The 14,137-nt window shown below is 37.6% G+C and overlaps 1 protein-coding gene across 1 annotated transcript; it reads left to right on the forward strand.

Moving 5' to 3' along the window:
• Positions 1-13: 13 nt before the first annotated feature.
• SPA17 (sperm autoantigenic protein 17) lies at positions 14-12,938 on the forward strand. Its single transcript, XM_025893666.2, has 5 exons — positions 14-125; positions 1,262-1,442; positions 7,449-7,519; positions 9,337-9,423; positions 12,610-12,938. Exons 2-5 carry the CDS (start codon positions 1,289-1,291, stop codon positions 12,751-12,753), a joined length of 456 nt encoding a protein of 151 aa, XP_025749451.1. The 5' UTR covers positions 14-125; positions 1,262-1,288; the 3' UTR covers positions 12,754-12,938.
• The last annotated feature ends 1,199 nt before the right edge of the window (positions 12,939-14,137 follow it).

The raw sequence follows: 14,137 nt of genomic DNA on the forward strand, positions 1-14,137 counted from the left end.
GAAGACAACAGAAGTGCCTCTGCGCTTCCCGGCCGCCGTAGTTGAATTTAAAAAAAAAAAAAGGTTACCCAGCAACGAGAAATAACAACTGGAACTGTCGGCACCAGCTCTGAGACAACGAAGAGGTGAGGCGGTTTACCCCACTTCCTCCCCAAATCCGAGACCTCGCCTTCTTCCTTGGCCTCTAGCATTCTCTCAGGATCCCAGACACAGTCCGGGATCGCGAGGGCAGATTGGGCGCCAAGGCAGCCCATTCTGCGAGAGTCTGAAATCCCAGATCCTCGACGTCCCGCCGCGCATTAGACCGGGGTTCCCCCTCCAACCGCCCTCCACTGTCCTGATTGGTTCAGGGTGTTACCCGTCCTTCTCACAACCCTAGAATGACTCAATGCCTCATCTCCTGTTCCCTCAAAAAGAGGAAAACATCCTCCACACATTGGGCCTCATTAAACCATCTAGTCCCTCACCTAGACCCCTCCCACGGCTTGTGGACTTGTCAAAATATCGACACCTTCACAAAAAGACCAGGTCCCTGAGTGTCGTTTGCATACTCAGCGGCTCAGCCCGCTCCTTGACAGCTATCCTTAATCCAGCCCTTGTCTTCCAAGACAGAAAGATAAGACCTGGTCAAGACAAAACCAGAAAACACAAGAATCCCCAAATCTTGGACTCTAGGACTGCAAAATCACGAATTTGCCTCCACCCCCCCTCTAACCCTGCTGCCCCTTTCAGAGTATGTAAGTGCTTCGGGGCATTGTACGTCATGCTTCCGACGTGGAAGCGAAGGGCAAGACTTAAGTGTTAAACTTACTCGTTCAACAAATTAGAGTAATTTCTAGAACCAAGATTAGTTCTTAATTCAATTTTTTTAAATTTTAGACCCCAAACAGTGTCTTCTCAGCGATTTATGATGAATTTTTAACAATGCTTCTCCCTGAGTTTCTGTGGGATAGCAGAAATTACCCTCACCTTTTAAAGGCAAGAGGGACAGAGAGAGAAAGTACTTCGTGTTATAGTGAAAAATCTGTGATTTTTGTAATTTAAAAAAATGACTTGGCCTAGTAAATGAGTCTGTATTTGTAAGATTCTAATTAATAATGGAGAGTTCAAAACTCGAAGAAATGATGGATTGGGGTTGTGTTCAGGGTAAAGAATTGAAGTCCAGAAAATGTGGGGCTCAGGACTAATTTGTTGTCATCATTGTGATTATATAAATATAATTGGACAAATTTAAAGACAGTACTCTCTAATGAATCTCTAGGTACAATAGGCAGTTCCTTCCAAGGAGATGTCGATTCCATTCTCCAACACCCACTACCGAATTCCACAAGGATTTGGGAATCTTCTTGAAGGGCTGACACGCGAGATTCTGAGGGAGCAACCAGAAAATATACCAGCTTTTGCAGCAGCATATTTTGAAAATCTTCTAGAGAAACGAGAGAGTAAGCTTTTTTTAAATAGACATTTTTTTTTTTAAAGTAAGAGACTAAGCATTTGGTTATGGTGAAACTGGCTTAAGACCATCCTCATTCCATAGAAAGTCTTTGTGAGGCAGGAAGCTTCAAGTAACAGTTCCTGCTATTAAAAACATGTGCCTTTATGACGGGTTCTCTTAAATCACGTTATTTCACATTATTGAAGATTACTGGTTGATTACACAGACGTTCTTCATTATATTCTTCATGGACACACTGGGTGGAAGGAAATCTCAAGAGATCATCCAGTCTAACTCTCCATTTTCCAACAGGCTGTTCCAGTGCATGCCAGGCATTTGACTGTCTAGTCCTCCTGGGAGGAGTTTGTGGTTTTCTTTACATGGTGACTCTTCTTACTTGAAAGTATTATAAGTGTTGTAAAAAAATAATTCTATGCTCCTTACATTAAATAGATTAGTATTTGCTGGGGTATATGAAACTAGTCTGCAAAAAGTCACAGAGAAACACTGCTTTTAAAGTGAAATTCCAGGGGTGCCTGGGTGGCTCAGTCAGTTAAGCATCTGACTCTTGATTTTGGCTCAGGTCTTGGTCTTGGGGTCATGAACTCAAGCCCCACATTGGGCTCCACCCAGAGTGTGGAGCCTACTTAAAAAATAAAAAATGAAATTCCCGCTTGAGAAGGTAATTTATATCTTTTCTCTATTCTCCCAAGGTCCCATCCTGCCCAGATTCATACTAACAGTGACTCTTTGGCTGAGAGCCAAAGCAGTTTCTTCACTTCCAGAAATAAAATGTCCAAATTCCCAGCCTTGAAGGTTCATAACTATTAAGACCTGATACAGCAGTCAAAATGGGAATTATTACAGCTATACATTTCTATTTAAAAACCCCTTCTTGACTAGAACAACCATTTTGTATAAACTGTTTCTATCATTACTTTTGACTGCAGTATTCCAACAAAGTGGTAAAGGTGACTAGAAATAACTACAAGTAAGCAAGCATTTGATTTCAAATCATTTTCCAGAAGAAGGAAACCTACCACAAGGTTTGAATTGAAGCAACTCCGATACACACTGCACAGCTCCACCATCTTGTCTTCTTTGCTCAACCCTGGCAGAGCTCAGAATCTCTCCCAATTTCCTGAATGTTGCTGGTCTTTTCCATATCCAGTCAGTGTGAATATTTGTTGCACAATTTGAAACTTATGTGCCACTAAAAAGCTATTAAGAGAAATCTTTTAGGGTAAGAAGTGAATTATAATGAACGTTAATTTAACTTTGTTATTATAACATTAATTTTACAAAGTCATGAGTAAAAGTTCTTTAGTCATTTATTTAATTTTAGATCTCAGAAATGTCCCATTACAAAAACATTTGAGTCATTGTTAGTGGATCATGATTTTTAAAGAAATTGGTGATTCAGATTAATGGTCTCAGAATACTAGTCTCTAACTAATAAAAACTAGACAAAACTATTTGAAAAAATTTGAAGCACCATACCCATTTCCACTCATGCAAACCAAAGGCGAATTATCCAACTGATACAAGTATCAGAATGTAGTCTCTCCAAAAGGGAAGAGAAAAGTCCGCTAGCCCTGTCTCTCACACAATGCAAGAATTCCCTGGCCAGCATTCTTCATAGGTAATTATTAGTCCTAATTTTGATTTGTCTGACAGAAAACGTGTTAGCATTTGATATAAGTAGTATATGAAATCACTAGGGAAAAGGTAGACTTTTTATTAAATGATGTTGAGATAAAGATGGAAAAAAATAAAATTGGATCTATTCCTTATATCATACACCCGGGTAAGTTCCAAATTGACTGAAGATTTAAATTATTTTTTTTTTCATGAAACCATATAAATACTAGATGGAAACATGGATTAATTTCTCTGTAATATAAAAGAGGAAAAAATTTTGCTAGCTAAGTAGCTATAATTATTTAAAAACTCGAGGGCGCCTGGGTGGCTCAGATGGTTAAGCATCTGCCTTCGGCTCAGGTCATGATCCCAGGGTCCTGGGATCGAGTCCGGCATCAGGCTCCCTCCTCGGAAAGGGGCCTGCTTCTTCCTCTCCTTCTGCTGCTCCCCCTGCTTATGCTCTTTCCCTCTCTCTGTCAAATAAATACATAAAATCTTTAAATAAATAAATAAATAAATAAAAATTCAAAAGCAATTAGGGAAAAAGACTGATAAGATTGACTGCGTAAAAGTAAGCTTTTACATGACAAAATCACCATAAGAAAAATGAAACCACAAATGACAAACTGAGGAAAAATATTTGTAATTTATATCACAATGAGTTAATAAACATAGTAACTAAAGGCTTGTAAAAATACTGAAGAAAAACCTAATAACCTTATATAAAACAACGGTCAAGAGATACGAGCAAAACACACAAAAAATGCAAATGGCCCTTAACATATGAGAACATACTAAAACTAACCCATAACAACAGAAGCCCAAATCAAAACTACAGTAAGGACCACTACCAACCCCCAACCCCCACCCCCCATCAGACTGGCAAAAAGCCAAAAGTTTGCCAATTTATTCCAACAAGGCTAGAGAGGAAATAACAGTCATATACATTGCTGGAGGAGGCACAAAATGATATAACACCAAGGAAGAGAATTTGACATAGAAATTCAACTTCTACCCTTTTCATTGCTTCATTATTTGAGGAAACAATCCAAATATCCATCATAGGGGATTTGTTAAATAAACTAGAGGACATTCACACAGTGGAATTATATACAACCGTAAAACAAATGAACAAAACCGGAATGAGGAAGATCTCTATATGTTGCTACGGAGTGATCGTCAGGATATATTAGGTGAAAAAAGTAAGGTAGGAAAAAAGTATGTTTAGGGGCGCCTGGGTGGCTCAGTGGGTTAAGCATCTACCTTCAGCTCAGGTCATGACCCCGGAGTCCTGGGATCAAGCTCTGCATCAGGCTCCCTGCTCAGTGGGGAGCCTGTTTCTCCCTCTGCCCTTCACCCCACTCATGCGCGTGCTCTCACGCTGTCTCTGTCTCTCTCTCTCTCTCTCTCTCAAATAAATAAATACAATCTTTAACAAAAAGAAAAAAGTATACTTAGCATGCTACTAATTATCTAACAAAGGGGTGTGAATACGAATATATAGATATTCGTTTATATTTTTAAATGGAAAAATAAGTCTTTTAAAAATTTACATTTACATCTGAAGGAGAAGTAACAAGAGTGGAGGGAACAGGACAGAAGCTAGACTTCTCTGAATATATCTTGATTTCAAAATCATAAATGTTTAACATAGTTTAAAGTGGAAATACATTTTTTTTTTTACAGATTTTATTTATTTGACAGAGAGAGACACAGCAAGAGAGGGAACACAAGCAGGGGGAGTGGGGGAGGGAGAAGCAGGGTTCCCGCCGAGCAGGGAGCCCGATGTGGGGCTCGATCCCAGGACCCTGGGATCATGACCTGAGCCGAAGGCAGACAAAGACTGAGCCACCCAGGCACCCCTAAAGCGGAAATAAATTTTAAAATTGTTAAGCAAGCTCTAAAGTTTAGAAGCAAAGTGAAACAAACAAACCTAGCTAGTATTGAACGGGTAAATATAACCACACAGGAAAGAATTATTTCAAGTGACTTTATAACACAGTAATTTGACTGTACATCCCTAGTGGATATAGCCTAAAGACAAAATGAAGTTAAAAAGTCTTGAATTGTTTTCAGTAATCATTGTTCATAACATAATAGTATAATTATAATTATAGTATAATTATAGTTTTTATACACGGTAGGACATAGCAAATAGGTCACTATCTTACTGTTATTAGGAATAAGATTTTTAGGATAAGAAAAATGACAAACATATAAAAATGAAGGAAGTTAATAAAATCCTGTAATCCTAAATTTGAACAGAAAAATATCAGTGTGACCTCAATGATATATTTTCTCTTTAAAAATAAAAAAAAAATGTTTTCTAACTCTATCATATTTTAAAAGGCCACAAAGCAATGACCAACCACCCAGTACCGGTGAGCACCTAGCCTCTAGACTGTGGCCTCTAGCTACCATTTCCCAGGAACCATTGCTTCTTAGAGAACTACCTAATTCTGTGAATTGGTCAGGAAATATTCAAGTTAAGCCTTAACATCTTACCATACCAGAAAATAAGGAAACCATCAAAGATTACTAGAGCTGTTTCCAAAGGACTAAAGAACATCTGAACACCTGAATGAGCTCCTAATGGCCCATTCTGGACAATTAGATAAACATTGAGAAGAATAATAAATATAATGGATCCAATTTCTTAAATATTCATTTGTTCATAATGATCAAAACAAACAAACAAACAAAACCTCCTTAAGAGGATCCTAAGGCACCAACTGATTATTCTGTAAACTGGTCAATAAAGGGAAAGAATCAAACCTTTAACCTGCCTTTTCTGTACGAACTGTATGTCAGGGTAACCAATAGTTGGTATGGGTTAAGTTTTTCTTTACTGATTATTCCAGAAATAAAGAAGTACTGATCAAATAAGAACATTGCCATTTTGCAACCCCTTAAATATAAATACAGAAACTCATAAACATGTGTCAGTAAACACAGGAAAACGTATAAATGCTAAATAGCAAGGAAGTTTGGAAAAGTAAAGAATGGGAGAGGTTTTTAAAAAATGAGGCATATTATGTAGTCAGTAGACATAGACAGGAAGAAGTATTTATATTCAAGCAGAAGTTTTCTTCAATTCATCAGACTTAGAAAGTAGAGAGAATAATATAACAAATTCTCATGCGCACATTACTCAGATTCAATAGATTCAGTGATCTAAGCAATCATCATCAATGGGCCCTTAAAGATTATAAAAAGAGAGACAACCAGATATTATGTATATCCTGACAGTTACACTGCACTATCTATAAAGTACGCTTGCCAAATAAATAAATAAATAAATAAATCCTGAATCAGCTACAGGAAATTCAAAAGCAAAGGAACTTGTTAAAAGTCATCACGGGAATGGAATCAGAAATATCTAAACTGTGGAAAACTCCAAAGGAAAAATGATCCAATTTCCTCAACAAAAACATTGCAAGGAAAAAATGTGGGCTGGGAGATAGGTGAAAATCCTTTCAATTAAAAGAGATGGGAAAGGCATAACAAAAGGCTGTGTGTGCCCACTGTTTGGGCTTTGATTTGAACAAATCAACAGTAAAAAAAATAAGCAAAAAATATATTAGACAATAGGGGAAATTTGGATAGCTGATATTAAGGCATTATTGTTAGTATTTTTAGATGTGATAATGGTATTGTGGCTTTATATCTTAGAGATATACACTAAAATAACTATTTGTAGATAAAACAATAGGGTGCCTGGAACTGGCTTGAAAATAATCAGAAGAAAGAGTGGGAAATTGAGTGAAGTTACAGATAAAATAAGATAAATCATGATTTTATAATTGTTGAATCTGAGTAATGTGCACATGAGAATTTGTTATATTATTCTCTCTACTTTCTAAGTTTGAAATTGTTTATAATGAAAAGTTAAAGAAAAATTCTGCTTGAATATAAATACTTCTTCCTGTCTATGTCTACTGACTACATAATATGCCTCATTTTTTAAAAACCTCTCCCATTCTTTACTTTTCCAAATTTCCTTGCTATTTAGCATTTATACATTTTCCTGTGTTTACTGACGCATGTTTATGAGTTTCTGTATTTATATTTAAGTATTGGCATTTGTTCTCTCTCTCTCTCCCATTTTATTATAAATTCTATGAAGGCAGCAATTATGTTTCTTTACTGCCTTTCTAAATATCCCCAAGAGCTCATCTAATGTTTAATTCATCATCATATATTCTGTGATCACTGGTTATGTTTACGGTGTTAGGCTATGTACATAATAAGATTTTCAGCTGGCAGTAAAGAACCTGTGGTTTGAAAAAGAAAACTTGTTTTGTGTTACTATTCTGGATTTACTTTAATGGACTCAAAATAAGTCTGAAATTATTATATTTTTATTATTTAGAAACCAACTTTGACCCAGCAGAATGGGGGACTAAGGTAGATGACCGCTTCTTTAACAACCATGCATTCAAGGTATGGTCCCATGAAACTCATGGATTTGGTTATTTTCTTCTCCCTGTCTCCAAAACAGAGAATATTGCAATCTCCCGAGAATCATGAACATCATGAAAGGCATCACAAATATCTTATTAAACCTTTTTAATTGTGCTGTTTTTTCTGATAAGAAATTTTTTTCTAAAGTATCTGAATCGTGAACAGATGCTTAGCTGAAATTGAAAGGTGATCAACAGGAAGAATGTACTTGAAAGTTACAGAATAATTACTCTCATTCATTCTTCAAATTGTATTGGGTATCACAATGCTTAGCAATAGCAGATCCTCAATAAATATTTGTTGAATTAATGAATGGCATTTCATAAAACACCATTTATCCAGTTGTTTCATCATCATTGACATCTTGCAAAAGCCTGATTAGAATTTAAATTCATAATGGTAGAGTTTTTTCTACAAAGCTAATCTGTTCAGAGACTGAACCTACCTTCTCTTTAGCAGCATTCTTAGAATCAGCCTTTTTCAGCCAAGGTTCCTCAAAATAATTAAGCCCTAAGCCAAAGGCGCTCATTGCATGTAAGGAATCAGTGTCCCTCCTTTGTTCCTAGAATGACTCTAATTATGTACCATCCTTGAGAGAATTGAGAGAATAGTCACTCAAATCATTCTGTGTTCTGTGTCCAGAAGAGGAACACACTGGCTGAGAAAGGCTGTGTGTGACCCTGCATCACTGGCATCAACTAACTGGGAACTTGATGGAAATTCTGTCTCAGGCCCTACTCCAGATCTGCAAGTTGCAAGCTGAACTTTAAAAAGCTCCCCAAAGTAACTTGTAGGTACATTCAAGTCTGAGAAGCACTCTTCTAGACAACTGAGATAATATATTAGCCACAAAGTGCCATCGGATATTAGAATTAAAAGGAATTAGCCAAGTTCAAGTTTTGGTGGTGTTCCCCAGTAGATTTGGGGAATTTCCTGGGGAAATACCTGTCACTTATTCCATGAGCTCAAAAGTGAAGTTCCATCCATTTGTGCCTGCCAGATATGGGGGTGTTGAGTTTGTTTCCATCTAGTCTTTTAACAAGATTCTCTGTGTTCATGTTTTATTTCAATCAAAGGAATAATGTCAAAAAGTTTTAAATCTTTGTGTCACATAGCAATTTCAGGGTGGTTTTTTTTTTCATCTCTTTTGAATTCTAAAGGCTTTACTTAATTAGCTTGTATGTCTTCAAATTTCTGTTTTATGGATTAAAGAAACTCTTCCCATAGGGTTGTGAATTAGCAATGCCTCTATTTTGGTGGAAGATTTCAATAGCCATGTCAAAATAGGCAGAGCTGATTTCCCTTTTTTACTTAAATGGTTCCCCACAGCAGAACTCACCTCTTTGACATGGTTTTTAATCTACAGACTTCTTTAAAAAGTCAACTTGACCTCACACTACGGGACACAGTGGCATACATTTTGCTCTTATTTTAAAAACTAACAGCACTTCTTTTTTATACTTTGTTCAAGATTCATTACAGCATCTTAACAACTTTTAGTATAAGACAATAGCTTGTTTTTCATATGAGATAATGTTGCGCACATTCCAAAAACAAAAAAATCAAACATTTTTCACCGATTCCTTGGTCATATTTGTTTATGCATATTCCCTTGAGAGTTTTCATGTATTTCTCTTTTTTTCCAGCCTACTTCCCTTTTTTAAAAAAATCTGTGGGTATTTAATTCCTACTACTTCTCAACAACATACAGCAATATTTAATGACTTTAAGCAGTTTGATCCAAGACGTTACTGTTTTGGAATATTGCCTGTTTGGCCCTGTCACCCCTCTTCCAGGATCATGAATCACCTGAGAATTGTGAGTCCGAAAAAGAAAAGTCTCACACATCTGTGAAAGAGGATGAGACACCAGTCACAGCCTTAGTAAGTTATGTTTTCCATATACTATTAGATTCCTACAAAAATCACATCACTCAATTTAAAATTATACTCCAAATACGAATCCAGTCTGTTATCCATATTGCTAAAATTATGATTTTGCTTTCTAGATAACGAGCATCATGATAAACTAACTGGTGGATCATTTTTAGCTATGCCTATCATAAAGGAAAACTCCTTCTTCCCCTTAAAAATAAAATCTTTTTTTCCAAGATTGTCAATGGGTGGGCAAATCTCCCCAAGGGGAAGACAGACAGAACTCACCGCCTCGGTCTTCATCCTTCAGATTCACTTTCCACTTTGAGAATTTTTCACTAATCGATGCTCTCACCACCACACAGTGGCCAACGGTTCAGAGATAACAAAAGGAAACTCACAGAGAATCACATACCACCAAACAGAATGGCTTCACACCATGTGTCATATTCACCTTTCATGCACTGCTGTCTACAAAATGACTTCCTGCCTAGCAGCCTACATCTAAGCAATAAAGACCTGAGTAGGGTCCACCTTCAAAGATACCTACTTTCAGTAGTGTGCTAGATCCAGCTCTCAAGAGACAATTATGGACATCTCTATACAACCCATGATCAATAATGTCTGCTTGGTAGCTTGAAATCAGCCATGGTAGGAGTATGAAGATCATGGCCAATACTGCAAATCAGACTTTTTTTCTAGAGAGTCTATATATAAACATTTATCAGCATATCACTATCTATATTCTTCATAGTCCAGACTCAAGAGGACCAAGCCTAATGAGAAAGAACTCACTCTCGACAGTGCTGAAGGCCAAACTTCTGAGTTCCTTTTCATGTTTTAATGTCCCAGCTAGTCACCCATTAATTGACACCCAAAGCAGGTATCCCCTTCAAGGAATACCTTACCTCCTACCCAGTTGAGGGCATAACTTTTCCCTATACTATACCTTTACAAATTATTCCAGAATTATATCAATACAACCTAATCGGCCTAACATTGCCATTAAGATGCAATGGGAGGTCAGGGAAGAAAGGGAGTCATTTCCTTACATCATTAGTAGTTGCCGTTACTCAGCTTTTCATGACTTTGAGTTGAGATCTCATTGATTTCCAACTTCATTATAATCCATTTGCCCATACTGGGGCATCATCTCAGAGGGTTTAATACCATTCTGTTTGCATTGAGAAGTTTGAAAGCTAGATTTGCCTCATTGTTTTTTTAATGGGTTGAGGCGTGTTAAAAATCCAAAGGTCCATGACAGGAGACTGAGTAGATAAATCAAGTTGCATTAGTACAATGTAATACAATGGTGTCATAAAAAAAGAAGAAGAATGGGCAGAGTTACATACTGAATAATAATATGGAAAAGAGAACCAAGATACATAGTTACAAGGAAAAAGTAGTTGGGAACGTTATAATTAGTATGATCTCATTTTTAAAATAAAAAGCCATGTATATACCCATATGAATACTTTTTACACAGAGAAATTTTGGAAAGTTATATATACTCAATCCATAATAATGGTTACATCTTAGGAGATTTGGAAAGGAGGAGAAAACTTTCACTATGAGTGACATTTAAGTTTTCATTTTTTTAATTTTTTTTAAGATTTTATTTATTTATTTGACAGAGAGAGAATACAAGCTGGGGGAGTGGCTGGGAGAGGGAGAAGCAGGCTCCTGCTGAGCAGAGAGCCTGACATGGGGCTGGATCCCAGGACCCTGGAATCGTGACCTGAGCCGAAGGCAGACGCTTAAGGGACTGAGCCACCCAGGCGCCTTGGCATTTAAGTTTTTAAATGTATATGTATCACTGTTATAATTTAAAATGATATATCAGAAACTATGTATCGGTACACCTGCATGGGGCTCCTTGCTCAGCGGGGAGCCTGCTTCTCCCTCTGCCTGCTGCTCCCCCTTGCTTGTGCTCGCTTGCTCTTTGTCTCTGACAAATAAATAAATGAAATCTTTAAAAAAAAAAAAAAAAAAACTATGTACCAGGACACCTCAGTTAAGCATCTGCCTTCAGCTCGGGTCATGATCCCAGGACCCTGGGATCGAGCCCCCCATCAGGCTCCCTGCTCGGTGGGGAACCTGCTTCTCCCTCTTCCTCTGCCACTCCCCCTGCTTGTGCTCTCTCTCTCTCTCTGACAAATAAATAAATAAAATCTTAAAAAAAAGCAAACTAGGGTGCCTGGGTGGCTCAGATGTTTGAGCGTCTGCCTTCGGCTCGGGTCATGATCCCGGGGTTCTGGGATCGAGTCCCACGTCGGGCTCCCTGCTCCTTGGGAGCCTCCTTCTCCCTCTGCCTCTCTCTCTCTCTCTCTCTCTCTGTCTTTCATGAATAAATAAATAAAATCTTTTAAAAAAAACTATCTATTGAGTTAGACACTTAAGATCTGTGTGTTTCACTGTCTGTAATTTAGGTAAACTATACCTAAATTTCATTTCTTTTGAAATATTTTTATTTATTTATTTATTTGTTTGTTTGTTTGTTTATTTATTTATTTATTTGAGAGGAGCGCAGGGGGAAGAGCAGAGAGACAAGCAGACTCCTTGGTGAGCGTGAAGCCCAACGCAGGGCTTGATCCCAGGACCCTGAGATCATGACCTGAACCGAAATCAAGAGCCACATGCTCAAGGGAGTGAGCAACCCAGGCACCCCCTCCCTAATTAAAAAACAAACAAACAAACTATATACAGAAGTTCAGCCAACCACCCTAAAACTGACATTTTTGGACTAAAAGGATTTCTCCTTGGCAGTCCACTTTACATGCATGATTCTGATTAATCATTGAAAAATGAAGAAATTAATTTCATGTAATCATGATTATTTTGAAACAGCACATTTACTCTTCTTGACATTTTTACATGCTTCAAGGATTCTTACTTATTTTCCCAAAAAAAAATGTCATTGCTCAGGAAACTGTTAAATAGGAGCTATTTTGAGGGGGGAAGTTGGCACTGATCATTTATTGCACAGACATATTAAAGAATGAGAAAACAAAATGCCTGCTATCTTGGCACTCACCGTTTGGAACATACACAACGTGACAGTATATAAAATTCCCTTAGGAAGCAACAGATCTCGATTGTTACGTCCCTATGTTGATTAAATTTATGCACTTATTTTTATGGCATCAAAATATTGGATATTTAAGAAGTCTCTTACTTTTCCTCCTTTCTATGAAGGAACCTTCTGAAGAAGAAAAAGAAAAAGAGGAGAACGCTGCTCTCAAAATCCAAGCAGTCTTCCGGGGACACTTAGCCAGAGAGGAGGTGAAGAAAATGAAATCGAGTGAAGCTCAAGAAGAGAAAAGAGCAGAAAACGAATGAGAAGCCTGGTTTTACTCCCCCGCTCCCCAGAAAAAAAACATGAAAAAATCATCCAGATCCATCAACCTCGCTGTGATTGTTGTTTTTTTTCTTAGTAAGGGAGATTTGATGTAGTGAAATAACATTTGTTGCTGTTGTGAAAATCTGTCATGAGCATTTGTTTAATAAACATGCCATTGAACACATATGCCTCTTAAAGATTTCTCTGAGTTCATGAGTCTTATTTATACTTCTCCCAAGTCTCTGTATAAAGACCCCTGGATTTAAAGTTATAGAACTGGCATATCTGAGTTTTCAGGACTCTCAGTGGTTATGTGGTCTAACCATTATCTAATGAATAAATTCTCTATCACACCCCTGAAAAATGGTCTTTCTGCTCCTGGTTCACTCCTGGTGATAGAGAATTTTACTGCCTTTCAAGCAAAGTCCATTTAATTTTTGAATAACTCAAATTATCAAAAAGATAAGCTGAATCCAAAATCTGCCTCCCTGTAAGTTTCATCCATATGTTTTCATTTGTCATGCAGGCATGCAGTCATTTATTGAAAAATGTATTGAGCCCAAAACATGTGCTGGGATTTAGTAGGGAATATCTGTTCCTACACCCATGCCGCTGACACTTTTTTATTATCTTGCTCTCCAGAACCACACAGAATAAGACGAATACATATTTGAAAAAAAAAAAGCCACCATAGCATCATAAATACTCTCCCATCAATACTAAAACTTCCTCAGTTTTCCCCAATGCATGACTGTAAATACCTGTGTCATAAACTCAGAGGCCTTATGGCTTTTTTTTTTTCTTCAGTGAATCATTCAAGCCCCCTTTTAGAAAGTTCGGTGTCTCCTTTTTGAGACCTTCTCACCCTTGAATATTTAAGAAACTGTGAGGTTCATGTCTTAGACCCAAAGATGCAGTTCCCTTCCCAAAACAAAATAGAGAGGAGGTGGAGTCTTGTTTAACTAACAGTTACCTTCTACTGCAACGATGCGGCATTGTAATGTTCTGGTTGGTTCGGATTCCTGTCTGCACACATTGGGTGTCCGGAGCTTTGCTTCTAGGACTACACCTCTCTCGGTTCACAGTCACACAGCCATTTTTCCCCCAGAGCTCAATAACATGCCTGGCTCTGTCTTGAGGAGTTTCTAAAATCAGCCCCATGTTATGCATAACAAATGTGCACCTGCAAACACTTAGATCCTTGTCTTAAGCTCAGACATTCTCTTTCTGCAAAGCAGTTTTATTTCAGGTGCCCCATTTTCCCCCATCCCCATCCCTGAGCTTTTATCAGGCTCTACACCAGAAGTTCACCCAAATGATCCTCTCCACTCAAATCAGATGACTCATGCCAACAATTTCAAGGTTGTGGCACTCATTCTCCAA

The sequence above is a fragment of the Callorhinus ursinus genome, unplaced genomic scaffold (genome assembly GCF_003265705.2).
Source record: "Callorhinus ursinus isolate GAN/ISIS: 27379988/994484 unplaced genomic scaffold, GSC_fseal_2.0 scaffold19, whole genome shotgun sequence".
In the NCBI taxonomy this organism is placed as follows: domain Eukaryota; kingdom Metazoa; phylum Chordata; class Mammalia; order Carnivora; family Otariidae; genus Callorhinus; species Callorhinus ursinus.